The sequence below is a fragment of the Nomascus leucogenys genome, chromosome 23 (genome assembly GCF_006542625.1).
Source record: "Nomascus leucogenys isolate Asia chromosome 23, Asia_NLE_v1, whole genome shotgun sequence".
Lineage (NCBI taxonomy): Eukaryota > Metazoa > Chordata > Mammalia > Primates > Hylobatidae > Nomascus > Nomascus leucogenys.
The window spans coordinates 23,072,949-23,086,972 of record NC_044403.1 but is presented as its reverse complement, the minus strand read 5'-3'; the positions used below and the strand labels follow the sequence as shown (position 1 = coordinate 23,086,972).

Below are 14,024 nucleotides of genomic sequence, written 5' to 3'. Positions count from 1 at the left end.
AAACATTCAATTGGTAAAAAATGCAATTTCTGCAAAATGCAATAAAGTAGGCTGCAGTAAAACAAGGTATGACTGTTCTCATCTATACAGAGTATGGGTTGTTTTCAAGACATTTACTCAACTCCCATAAAAATTCACGATATTGATGCAGGGAAGTGCTGATGTCAGTGGCAGGTAAGTGTCACCCAATGCAGCCTCCCTTTTCATGCAATCTCCCAACAGGTTCTTCCTGGCCATTGCACAGACAAAATCCATCCACTGAGACACCAGTATTGTAGCAGAGAAAGAGATTAATTGACACAAGCTGTCCTATTTGGTAGAACTGGAGTTATCACTCAAAGTCTCCATGAAGGCTTGAAGGCTAGTATTTTTATGGACAATTTGGTGGGCAGGGGGTTAGGGAATTGGGTGTTGCTGATTGGCAGAGGGGGGGTGAAACCATAAGGGTATAGAAAATGGTCCTCACGAGCTCAGTCTGCCTCTGGGTGGGGCCCCAGGATTAGTTGAGTCATGAGCCAGGAGTCTAGGTGGGGTTAGTCTGAAAAAGCACCTCAAAAAAAAAAAAAAAAAACAACCTTAACTTCTACAATATTGATGCTGTCTATAGGAGCAATTGGGAAGGTCACTAGACACGTGACTCCGAAGCAGTAAGTGATTATAGAAACTACGCCTACACTTCAGCAGAGCTCAGGCCCCTTTCATAATCCTAACCTCGTGACCTTTTTATTAGTTTATCAAAAGCTATTAGTTTGTCAAAAGCTGAGTTTTGAGAAGAGCTATTATCATCCTTGCCTTAAGGTTAAACTATAAACTAAATTCCTCCCAAAGTTAGCTTGGCCTACATCCAGTAATGATCAAGTCAGCTCGGAAGTCAGAAGCAAGATCAAATCAACTATGTCAGATTTCTCTCACTGTCATAATTTTGCAGAAGTGGCTTCACTCATAGCGTGAGAACCTTTGTGTCAGAAGCACTCCGTCCTGCTTCTCTGACCTCTTTTATCTGCCTACTCTCATTCACCATTTCACCTTTATGCTTATCCTCTTTTCCTTCGTATTAAGGGAGTTTTCTTAGTCTTGGGTTCCACAAAAATATGAAACTCATTGAAGGGCTGGATGATTGACACTTGAATGGCATCCTGAACTGCATAAAGGAGTAGGGACTGGGGTTTACTGGAGGGGGCTTCTGGAAGAGGGACATGTTGTGGGAGGGTGAAGGTGAAGAAATACATGTTGAATAACGATTTTCTTGCTATGTAAATAAGAGTCCTTCAGGGGAAAAACTGTTTAGGAGCAGCTCTTTTCCTGATATAGATAATTTTACTAATATAGATTTCCTTTACAGATGTAATTTTCCTTTACAAAAGGGCAGCTTTTCACGTGAGCTACTCTTGTGTCTGCAGTTTCTCAAAATAACCAGCTTGAAATATGCCAACAAAGAAAAATATTTTTGGGGGACATATTCTAGTCTTCTGCTATCATATTTTGGGGTGATGTGTCCTGAGCCCCAACAACACATTTCTTTTTCTGGCATGCATCCCCAAATAGCCCCTGCATATAAGATAAGCAAAATAATTTGGGATATTTATATATCAAGTCCTGAGATCCATTGGTATGAGAGTGGCAAAGCTTTGAGCAGATCTAGGGGGAAAAGAAGTCCCAAGGCCTATAGATGCAAATGTCTGTTCAAGTACAACAAAGGTTCCTAGATATAAGAGAGGGGCAATGATAACTTGGGCTATAAGATGAAAGGCAAGGAGTGTTTGCTTCTATACATGTAATTTATGTATATTTCTCATTATCTATGTGGACAAAACTTAACCAGTTCTTCGAGAAGGTAACATAAAGGATTGGATTGTCAAATCAGTATCACAAGCATCCTCAGAGATTTCACCCAGCATCATGCTTTACTCATAATTTCAGTTATACAATAATTGTGAGGTACAGACAAAACAGTGGAAAACCCAGGCCTGCAAAAGCACCCACTCATTCTTACTTTCCCCTTAGGACACACTCTGCCCCAGACAAACAGATAAACATATGAGGTTTCTTAATGGTGTTTGTGGCTGCACCGTTTACACAAAAGGAGATGTTTTGGTCATGACATATCTCCATTTTATACTCAAATGGTTACGTGGTTATGGTTACACATAGTTTATGTGACATTTTTCCAGGAAGCCAGCCTCCATAAACCCACAGATTCTAGTTTTATGCTTTTTTTTTTGTAGTGTGTTTTGCTCTTTTCACCCAGGCTGGAGTGCAGTGGTGTGATCTCAGCTCATCGAGTTCAAGAGACTCTCATGCCTCAGCCTCCCAAGTAGCAGGGGTTACAGGCGTGTGCCACCATGCCTGACTAATTTTGTATTTTTAGTAGAGACAGGGTTTCTCCATGTTAGCCAGGCTGGCCTCGAACTCCTGACCTCAGGTGATCCACCTGCCTTGGCCTCCCAAAGAGCTGAGATTACAGGCGTGAGCCACTATGCCCGGCCTTAGTTTTATTTTTTTATTTGATTTTACCACTAACAATTTTAGACAATCTAATACATCTTGCTAAAATCATTCCACTGATAAGGATTTTGCAAGCAAAACCCACTATATATAAGAAACCACTGTAGCTAGTAGGTTTGGGATTAGCATGTTTACAATGAGATTTTACCAGGTCAATAACGTCTGTTGTTTTTTCTCAGGGAGCCCTCTCTGCCTGTTAAAAGAATAATTTGCAGCCTGATGCGAGCAATTTTCTTTCCACTCAAAGAATGCATTTTCTAAAAGCAGTGAGATCAAAATAAATTTTTCCCTTGGGGATACTAGAATGTATACTATTATTTTGTTCTGCAACATTTTAGTTATACATTTTTAGGTAGGGAAAAGACTTCACTGTTTCTATGTCAAGTGAACATTAGTTTCTTTCCCCCGGCTTTTGACTAAGGCTTAAAAGTTGACTTAGCTATTGAAGTCATCACTTGCTCTTAACAAGGGCACTAGTAAACTGCAGGGGAGGAAGAGGGCGTCTTCCTGCAGTGGATACTAGGGGATGGGAGGTCCTGCAAAGACAGATGTTCTTTTGGCAGGATACCTAACTTTTCAAAAGCAAATTTATATAAGTGAAGCTGGATATTTCAGCGGAATTCAGTCTAGTTCTCTCGGCAGCACACTCAGAGAATACTTTGAGTGGAAACTTTATTTGGAATTGTGTATGCCATAAAGATAGGAAAGGAAGTGTAATAGGAAAGGGAAAGTGGAACGCAATAAAGGTTATTTTCTTAATCTAGCTTCCAGAGGAGGTGACTAGAACATAACACTATTGAGTAATTTTGGGAAATGGGGAAAAACGCAATGTGCAGAATTACCTGACTTTAGGGCTGAGACTGCTGGACTATACAGCAAATCACAGGATTCGTTTGTCGACGCCCATTCTGGTGATGATTATTCAGCACTTCCGGATTAGCATGTCTGAGAACAGCAAGGCTTTCAGCAGTTATTGGAGAAAAAAAGAACCCATAGATACAGCTATACAGATAACTAGTTGGCCATAGTTCCCCAAATATTCCAAGGGACATAGGCGAGGCAATGATAACCTCAGGAACAAGTGGAGATGAGTGGCAGAGATACAGTACATGGAAATCATTCACCTGTCTACGTACAAAAATAAATAGAAAGAATAGAGGCTGGGCACGGTGGCTCACGCCTGTAATCCCAGCACTTTGGGAGGCCGAGGCAGGCGGATCACGAGGTCAGGAGATCGAGACCATCCTGGGTAACACGGTGATACCCTGTCTCTACTAAAAAACAATACAAAAAATTAGCCGGGCTTTGTGGCGGGCACCTGTAGTCCCAGCTACTCGGGAGGCTGAGGCAGGAGAATGGCGTGAACCCGGGAGGCGGAGCTTGCAGTGAGCCGAATGAGCCACTGCACTCCAGCCTGGGCGACAGAGCGAGACTCCGTCTCAAAAAACAAAAAAACAAAACAAAACAAAAAGGACAATCAGAGTTGGCAGCTCAGAAAGAGTTAAAGTAAGGAGGTATATACATATATATTTACTGTGTATGTGTGTGTGTGTGTGTGTGTGTGTGTGTGTGTGTGTGTTTAGGTGTCTTAAATATGTAAGCCTGGAGTTCTTGAAGTAAACTTATATTTGTTGGATTTTTATTTCTAAGTCAGTGAACTAAGATGAAAAAAAGGACAATGATTGATGGATGTATTCTCACCAAACAGGGTTCTAAAAACTCAGAACCTCTAACTTCCAAATAAAGGTGGTTCTGTTAGTAATGAAAGTGTAGTAACAATCCCTATTGCACATTCTGTCATAAATTTGTACTCTCTCAAGAGAAAAACTAAAAGCAAACCCCTAATCTCCTATATTTTGAGGCAATTTTACATGGGGGAAAAATAATCAATATCAGATAGGTTTCTTCTAGATCAGCTTTTTCTAACACTAAAACTAAAAATGAATAGATTTCAAGTAAGCCAAGGATTTTTAAATAAATCACTTCAACTAAGATTTGCATACAATCTGGATGAAGTAGATTTTACTTGTATTCTTCAGGGAGGATTTATAGCTCAACAAATTTGGTGGTGCAATGAAAGCGGCTCTATGCACACAATGCGAACTGAAAAGATGGAAAGTTTTGACTTCATAAAAACTGAGAAATCAAAGTAGTCTTTTTTTTTCTGTTGTTGGTTGAAAGCCCATCTTTTACAAAAGGGTTTATCTATAGTAATATTATAATGCTTGAACATAACCAATATACAAAATATAATACACAAAACATTTATCTGAGTGTCTGCTTTTGTATGGGGTGCATGGTAGATTGTATTTCCAGATACTAAATCATGGATCAAAATCTCTCCTTTCAAGATTCTTATTATAGCCAATCTCTTCCACATTGGAAATTTGACCTGTTCCACGTTTGATATTCCCATTAACAAGGTTACTCTTCTGTAGACAAAAAAGTGTATATCGAAGTATTAGTATAGTATCTGAATTAGGTAACACACTAAACAATATAATAATGTATTAGTAAAAATAAGGAAAATAAGGAAGCTGAAGTTATGCTTAAAGAACTTCAAGAAAATGAAAATTGAGGTGTTGAAAAAAGCTTTTAAGGCTAACGTGAATGAGGCATTCAAGTGGGAAACCCATCCAGTTCTACTTTTTTGAACTTTGCCTGTCATGGCCAGGATAATTAGGTAGAGATCAGAAGAACAGAGTGAGACATGGAAATCCCAATTTATATGACCTTTGGCAAATTACTTAGCTCTGTATGCCTCAGTTTTCTCACTGATAGATTGATGATATTTATATATCTTTACTATCAAGCCATTTACAGAAATAAATGAGCTAACATATGCCAAGTGCTTTAAATTGTGTTAAGTACAAGGTAAATAATAAATGTTTATTATTATTAAAAGAGGAAAATTCCATGAGTAATTTTGTTATACTAAGTAAATTTACCTTTGGTTTGCCCATCATTTCCTTCATTTTCCAGATAACTCTTTAAAATGAATTTGATTTTCGAACAATAAAAAACAAAACAGCAACAAAACTCCCTCTGACCTCCTCTCACCTTCTTTAGTCCTTGCCAAAGTGTTAATAATGCAAAAGTACTGTGAGAATTTCCTGTATTGTGGTTCCTGGAACACTTTAGAGGCTTGTGATTCTACTGCTTCTTATTCACACAATACATGTCTCACCAATAGATGATTCAAAAACATCATTTAAATACACAATTTTTCATTCTCTTTTTTTGCTAAATTTCTTCATACTCAACTTTCAGATTCTTTAATCTCCAGCCCAGCTCCAACAATTCAACGCTGTGCTTTCTGAAAACGTACACATCGTGCCTTCTCTACTTCGCTCTTGGAACATAATTTCTCATGGCAGGTATGTGTGATTTCAGTCACTAAATTAAAAATAACCAGAAAATCTATTTCTTGGATTGGCTAATTTTGGGGTAACGCTTTAAGAGAAAAGGATATGATTAACAGTGGAAGTTTTCAGGATTTTCATGCATTAGCACTTTCCACATTCATTTTATTTTCCTGATTCTTCGTTGTGTAACTTAGACATGATTTCATGAAGTTTTCTCACAGGTTTAAAGAGTGGCTTCTGACAGGGCTACCTTTAAATTCTGAATGAGAACTGAACTTTAGCCTGGTTAAATTGTGAGCAACAGTATTCTAGTATAGCAATAGAAAATGCCAAATATTAATGACACAATGCTGAAAAGTTTTAAATTGACTATTTACGTTGTGACATCCAAAAATTACACAAATGAACAGTTTGACACATTGTACTGTTGTTAATGACAACATCACTCTTTGAGAGTGTGTTCATGTTAGCACAGAATCTCCTAATGTTGAAATGTTTTAGGTGAAAGGCCAAAAGCAAGTAATTTTGAGTATGAACAAATGGACTGTTCTAGGGGAAAAAGGATTGTTTATGTATGCTCAGTGTACTGTGAAATGAAGCCAGGCTTCCAAGGTGTTATCCATCTGTTTGTTATCAGTTATCACACCAAGTCCAGAATGTTCCTATGTCTTCTTTTCCCTATAATGTCTCTACGAACCCATGAGCAGCTAGACATTTATCAGAGCAAAACCTGCATTGAAATGAGGAGAGGACATAGTCTCAACTAGTATCATTGTGACAATGGTAGACTATGTTGAATGAAAGATTCTTGAGCTAGACACACTTTCATGGGATTTCTGACTTGGATACTTACTTGCTTTGATACCTTGAGAAAATAACATTATTATTGGGCCTTATGTTTTCTCATCTATGTAATGAGAATCATACTATCTATCTTGTGATTTTGTTGAGAGAATAAAAATAAATGCCTGTTTTGTAAGTCCATAAAACACAACGTGGTGCCTGTTAATATCTTCTTCCTCCAGATCTTTATGCATCTCTGCCAATTTAAAACATAAACGGTAAATTCACTTTACGGCAACAGAGCTGGTAGAGAAGAAAATGTTTGCATAATCTTCCTGAAGAATAAGATACATCACATAAAAATGTTGGTATTGGGTGAAGTCCTGATTGGAAAATCTTCAGTGTTTTATTGGCAAGATGACTCCGTTATCAAACGAAAGAATGTTGTGGATTCTCCCTCACTAGTTTCTGCTTTTAAGAACTCAGCTCCTGTGTTTGCTCTTCAAGTCATTACTCTGTCTGTCTTTCTCTACAGTGTTTAAGACCACTCTGTGGAGGTTAATTTCTGGGACCTTAGGGATAATATGCCTTTCGTTGATGGCTACGTTGGGAATTTTGTTGAAAAATTGTAAGTTTTTCTAAGCAAGTCTCCATAAAAATCAAAACTGTGATTATATCATTTAATAATAAAGGCTTCATCTTGCTAATGTGTAATATTTTATTATTTCATAAACCCATACCTAATTAAGCAAATTTCTAATCATTTCTTATAGCTTTTACTAAACTGAGTATTGAGCCAGCATTTACTCCAGGACCCAAAATAGAACTCCAGAAAGGTAGGTCACATTTTTTGGAAAACTTAGCATTGGTAAAGGATTAAATAGGCAGTTTCTTGTTTTTCACACAGAGAGGCATGATGGAATATTATACTTAGAAATTTGCCTACCAATGTAGGATAGTCTCATTTTACATTACTCAATCTAATGTAAAAATGATTAAATTACATTGAATGTGTATCATTTGTACATTTAACTAATCAGGAAAATAGCAGCCTGAAACAAAAGATATGTTTCCTATATGAGTGCTCATAATTAAGTAACAAAAAATGAACCACAGGAAATGTTACAGTTAATCCTCATTACCTGCCTGAATTTGCTTATAACCTATACTTTTGCATCTCACTACTTTTCCTTTTCCAGAATATAGTGCACAGATTTCTAAACTTTACTTATCCAGTGAAAGCCAGCTCAAAGTCCAATTTTTGTTTTTGGAGATGGAGTTTTGCTCTTGTCGTCCAGGCTAGAGTGCAGTGGCACGATCTTGGCTCACTGCCACATCCACCTCCCGGGTTCAAGTGATTCTCCCACCTTCCTGCCTCAGCCTCCCAAGTAGCTGGGACTACAGGCACTCGCCACCATGCCCAGCTAATTTTTATGTTATTAGTAGAGTCGGGGTTTCTCCATATTGGCCAGGCTGGTCTCGAACTCCTGACCTCAGGTCATCCACCTGCCTCGGCTTCCAAAGTGTTGGGATTATAGGCATGAGCCACGGTACCTGGCAGAGCCACCGCACCCGGGCCCAATTTTCTAAATATATTTTTTTCAGAGTGCACCCCAAGTTGTCTCACCATCATCTTGATTATATAGTGCTTCATTTACAGTGCAACGTCTTGGCCAGGCACAGTGGCTCACATCTGTGATCCCAGCACTTGGGGAGACTGAAGTAGGCATATTACTTGAGGTCAGAAGTTCAAGACGGGCCAACCCCGTCTGTACTAAAAATACAAAAACTAGCCAGGCATGGCGGCACGCACCTGTAGTATCAGTTACTCAAGAGGCTGAGTAATCACTTGAACCTGGGAGGCGGAGGTTGCAGTGAGCTGAGATGGTGCCACTGCACTCTAGCCTGGGCAACACAGCAAGACTGTCTCAAAAACAATTAAAAAATATAAAAATAATAGTGCAACATCTTCAGCACCACTTATATGGCAAAGATTTGAGTGCCCATGATGTGTCATGCTTTTTATTACTGTGGATAACAAATGTTGAAGACACTATTATTGATAAACTGTATAATTAAGCCTCAAGATAATTGATTTATTTATATTCCCTTTTCAAAAATAAGATATCCAAACATATATCAAAATTCTCCAAATGTACCATATTCTTTTCTGACTCAGAAAATATGCTAAAATGTTTTCTTCCTTTAAATCTTCTTCATCTAGTTAACTCCTATTTATGCTACCGTACTTAGTTAAGGGTTCTTGTGACTGCTCCTCATCTTACACTCTGCTACATGCTATTTTAACATACTTAATTTTTTTTTGTATTTATCTAAATCATCACTAAATATCGTTAAAAAATTATTGAAAATTATATAATTGTGATTCTATCTCTAGAATATAATCTCCATGAGGAAAAAGCATCATGTTCATGTCTAATTAGTTCACATTAGTAGCCCCTGAAGTGTGGTGTATACAGTAGATTCTGAAAGAATGTTAAAAGAATACACAGCAAATAATTTTTGAATAATTAACTAGCATTGAAAAATATGTCTAGTCTCCAGTGTCATTATTCATGCTTTATCTTTTCTGTCAGACTCTGACTGCTGTTCTTGCCAAGAAAAATGGGTTGGGTACCGATGCAACTGCTATTTCATTTCTAGTGAACAGAAAACTTGGAACGAAAGTAGGCATCTCTGTGCTTCTCAGAAATCCAGTCTGCTTCAGCTTCAAAACACAGATGAACTGGCATGTGCTAAGTCTGATTTTCTACATTTTCTTTGATCTAGAAAAATATACTATCTAAACAAGTTAAACACTTTGATTTAAGTCATTAATCACATAGTAAGTGGATGGTTATATTGGAATCGAGTTATCTGTTCTGTGTACCTTAAAGTAGTCATTGTAAAATCTTTATTAAATTCCTCAATGATTTATATCATGGGGATACAAATCAAGAAAGGTGCCAAATAAGGTGAAAGAAACTTTTCAGGAAGAATTCAAAGAAGATAATAGGTCATTATATTTACCCATTTTATTTGAAGAACCAGCTAAATGACTGTGATTCTTAACTCTTTTAATTGAATTTATAATTTCTTTTATAATTTTATAGTTTTTGTCATCTTTCTGGGATATAAGCTAATATGGAAAATATGGTAAGAAAAAATACCCAATTCTTTTTTTTTTTTTTTTTTTTTTTGAGACAGAGTTTTACTCTCTTGCCCAGGCTGGAGTGCACTGGTGCAATCTCAGCTCACTGCAGCCTCCACCTCCTGGGTTCAAGTGATTCTCCTGCCTCAGCCTCCTGAGTAGCTGGGATTACAGGCACCTGCCACCAGGCCTGGCACTTTTTGTATTTTTAGTAGAGACAGGGTTTCGCCATATTGGCCAGGCTGGTCTTGAACTCCTGACCTCGGGTGATCTAGCTGCCTTGGACTCCCAAAGTGCTAGGATTACAGGCATGAGCCACCACGCCTGGCCCTAATTACCCAATTCTTTTTCTTTTCTTTTTTTTTTTTTTTTTTTTTTTTTTTTTTTTTTTTTTTTGAGACGGAGTCTTTCTCTGTCGCCCAGGCTGGAGTGCAGTGGCGTGATCGTGATCTTGGCTCACTGCAAGCTCTGTCTCCCAGGTTCACACCATTCTCCTGCCTCAGCCTCCCGAGTAGCTGGGACTACAGGCGCCTGCTACTATGCCCGGCTAATTTTTTGTATTTTTAGTAGAGACTGGGTTTCACCGTGTTAGCCAGGATGGTCTCGATCTCCTGACCTCGTGATCCGCCCGCCTCTGCCTCCCAAAGTGCTGGGATTACAGGCATGAGCCACTGTGCCCGGCCCCTAATTGCCCAATTCTTAAGAAAAAGTGAAAAAATTCTCCTGCTGCACGCGGCACCTTTGCTGATTATAGGTTGAGTAGATTATACCCATGGGATTCATCCTTTACAATACAGTGATTTTGGAATCAAATTTAATCTTTGATCTCCCATGAAGAAAGTGCTCCATGAAAACTGTATCTCCTTTTATAAGGTTTCTAATTATTCAAGAAGTCAGATTTTGTGGTATTTTTTTCTCCATATATGAATGGGCCTGATAAATGAGAACTTTGAGTGATGTGACTATACCTTTTAAATAGGAGTTAAAAATAATTTCCGTTTGTGTGATGGACAGGCTGAATCTTATTCTAAACACTGACTTTCCCTCAAAATATGTTATTCCCAGAGTAGATTAAAATTAGATTAATGTGATTGTCTTTTACTTGAAGCAGGATTTTATGAGCTCCAGTCAACAATTTTACTGGATTGGACTCTCTTACAGTGAGGAGCACACCGCCTGGTTGTGGGAGAATGGCTCTGCACTCTCCCAGTATCTGTAAGTTTCTGGCAATCATGGCCTTTTTTGCTCTTTATGAATTTGTCCTTAGATGTGACTAGTAAAGGTAACATCCAGGAACACTGTAGCTGAAATAACCTTGTCTAGGGCATGAGAATACAGTAAAAGGAAAAAGTACAACAAAATAACAATTTTAAATCTAGGCAGATCTAAACCACTCTAAGTGTTAAAATCAAAACAGAAGATAATGCCTAATGAAAGGAGGTCAGGGATATAGGATAGTTGGTGCAAAAAAAATACTGATAATCATTACATGCTTGCCTATATTACTTAAATTTTTAAATTAAAAATATATTATTTTATAATCACATGGACAACAAAACCAAAACATTACAAATCTCCAGAAAGTGCAATGCATAAGCTCTCTTAGTTCAAATTAAACATTCGAAAGGTATTATATTTCATCCTATATCTTTTGTCAGTTAACTGAAGTGCATTTTTCCTAAATCAATCTTCATACAAGAATGTGAAGAGGGCCAGGGATGATGGCTTGAGCATCCAAGTTAATGCTCAAGTGACATGAAAGTTAGTGTATTTGTGGCCATAAAAGAACTTTTAACATATGCTTTATTTTTGCCTTAGTACCAGCACTTGGAAGTATATGTGCGTGTACAGATACTCATATACACAGAGGCAGTCCAAAAAAATAGTATATTTATTATTTTATTTATTCTGGTAGACCCCAATATTCTCAGCATGCTCTTCTGTTTTATGTACTGTGGACTCATTTTCTGTATGTGTGTACGTTCTGAATCTCATTTTCATTTATAAACATGAGATTTGCGCATCACACAGGGATAAAGTTTATGCTTTGGTTTGTTTTCCTAGACTAGATCAGATAATACATCTTAAATAAAACAGAAGAAAAGCATATCACATATTTAAACCATTAATGACAACAGAAAAACAGCAAGGAAAAAATCCCTGGCCTCAATGCTGTTGATTAGTGAGAAAATAACTGGGTATTTTGTAGCATTACACTAGAGAATCATGAAAATTGTGGTTACTGAAAAAAAAAGGACTCAATATGTTAGTATCTCACTCAAAGGCTTTTAAAGTTTATATCATTTAATTGAAAAATTCCCTGAACATTCTTACTTCCTTTTTGTGTATGTTAACATTTTCTTCTTCATTACAGATTTCCATTGCTTGAAACTTTTAATCCAAAGAACTGCATAGCATATAATCCAAATGGAAATGCTTTAGATGAACCTTGTGAAGATAAAAATCGTTATATCTGTAAGCAACAGCTCATTTAAATGCTTCTTGGGGCAGAGAAGGTGGAGAGTAAAGACCTAACATTACTAACAATGATACAGTTGCCTGTTATATTATTACTAATTGTCTACTTCTGGAGTCTATAAAATGTTTTCAAACAGTGTCATATACAATTGTCCTGTATGTGAAACAATGTGTTTTAAAATTGATGAAATTTGTACATCTACATTTGACAATTATAAAATTAATATAAAGAATTTTGTATTTTCATTTAATGTATGTATTTAATGTTAAATTCAATGTAGTTTTATTGCACATTTATGTAATTTTATTTACATTCTTGCTAATTCTCAGCAGAAATGTAAATAAAATTTAATTCACATCAAATAAAATTTACAAAATAAAATTTAACTCACACTGCCCAGGCTGGAGTATAGTGGCAAGATCATAGTTCATTGCAAGCTCAAGTGATCCTCCTGACTCAGCCTCCCAAGTAGCTAGGACTACAGGCACCATGCCACTATGCCCAGCTAATTTTTAATTTTTAATTTTTTGTCAAGACAAGGTCTCGCTATGTTGCCCAGGCTGGTCTTGAACTCCTGGCCTCAAGGGATTCTCCCACCTTGGATTCCCAAAGTGCTGGGATTATAGGTGTGAACCACCATCCCTGGCCCTCTTCACATTCTTGTATGAAGATTGATTTAGGAAAAATGCACTTCAGTTAACTGACAAAAGATATAGGATGAAATATAATACCTTTCAAATGTTTAATTTGAACTAAGCTTATGCATTGCACTTTCTGGAGATTTGTAATGTTTTGGTTTTGTTGTCCATGTGATTACAAAATAATATATTTTTTAATTAAAAATTTAAAATAATACAGGCAAGCATGTAATGATTATCAATATTTTTTTGTGCCAACTATCCTATATCCCTGACCTCCTTTCATTAGGCATTATCTTCTGTTTTGATTTTAACACTTAGAGTGGTTTTCCCTGTTATGAATCAAAGCTGATCTATTTTCATCAGTTTTGTGATGAAAAAATTCATTTTGATTGACTTAGGATGGAAGGATTTGGACTGGGTGCGGTGGAATATGCCTGTAATCCCAGCACTTTGGGAGGCCAAGGCGGGTGGATCACTTGAGGTCAGGAGTTTGAGACCAGCCTGGCCAACATGGTGAAACTCTGTCTCTACTAAAAATACAAAAATTAGCTAGGTGTGGTAATGCACGCCTGTAATCCCAGCTATTCGGGAGGCTGAGGCGAGAGGATCGCTTGAACCTAGGAGGCAGAGGTTGCAGTGAGTCAAGATTGCACCACTGCACTCCAGCCTGGGCGACAGAGCAAGACTCCCCTCCAAAAAATAAAAAACAAACAAAAAAAAGGAAGGATTTAGAACCTTAATTGCATCTGAAAAACTGCCTCACCTTTGTTATTTAATGTACTCTAACCACGGAGTAACATCCCATCATAATCCCAAATCCCACTCAAACTAAAGGGGAAGGGATTATGCAGGTGTACACTAGGCCACTGGTGTACCAATTAGAAACCACTTTAGAGTTATGCCTACTGTACCCACATAATCCTAAAAATATGTTACAACTGCTACTTCATAGTTTATGCCACTTATTTTATTTTTTATTTGTATTATTATTTTTTGAAACACGGTTTCATTCCCATTGCTCAGGCTGTAATGCAATGATGCAATCATGGTTCACTGCAGCTTCAGCTTCCCAGGCTTAAGTGATCCTCCCACCTCAGCCT

General features: G+C 37.4%; 1 protein-coding gene across 4 annotated transcripts; it reads left to right on the top strand.

Annotated features, from left to right (window-relative positions):
* Positions 1-2,228: 2,228 nt before the first annotated feature.
* On the top strand, positions 2,229-13,624 carry KLRD1 (killer cell lectin like receptor D1). 4 transcript variants are annotated; one of them, XM_003265484.3, is made up of 7 exons: positions 2,229-2,330; positions 5,776-5,882; positions 7,189-7,281; positions 7,427-7,489; positions 9,251-9,402; positions 10,916-11,019; positions 12,179-13,624. In XM_003265484.3, exons 2-7 carry the CDS (start codon positions 5,876-5,878, stop codon positions 12,297-12,299), a joined length of 540 nt encoding a protein of 179 aa, XP_003265532.1. In that variant the 5' UTR covers positions 2,229-2,330; positions 5,776-5,875; the 3' UTR covers positions 12,300-13,624. The 4 variants fall into 4 exon arrangements, with proteins under 4 accessions (XP_003265532.1, XP_012357796.1, XP_012357797.1 ...); XM_012502341.2 differs by lacking the exon at positions 2,229-2,330 and having other exon boundaries at positions 5,848-5,882; positions 10,913-11,019; positions 12,179-12,324; XM_012502342.2 differs by lacking the exons at positions 2,229-2,330; positions 7,427-7,489 and having other exon boundaries at positions 5,748-5,882; positions 12,179-12,483.
* Positions 13,625-14,024: the final 400 nt, after the last annotated feature.

What these genes read in the sequence shown, in the direction of transcription:
- KLRD1 (XM_012502341.2), top strand. An exon ending in GGGAATTTTGTTGAAAAATT is followed by an intron (nt 7,282 to 7,426) that starts GTAAGTTTTTCT and finishes CATTTCTTATAG; the next exon opens with CTTTTACTAAACTGAGTATT. An exon ending in TCTGCACTCTCCCAGTATCT is followed by an intron (nt 11,020 to 12,178) that starts GTAAGTTTCTGG and finishes TCTTCATTACAG; the next exon opens with ATTTCCATTGCTTGAAACTT.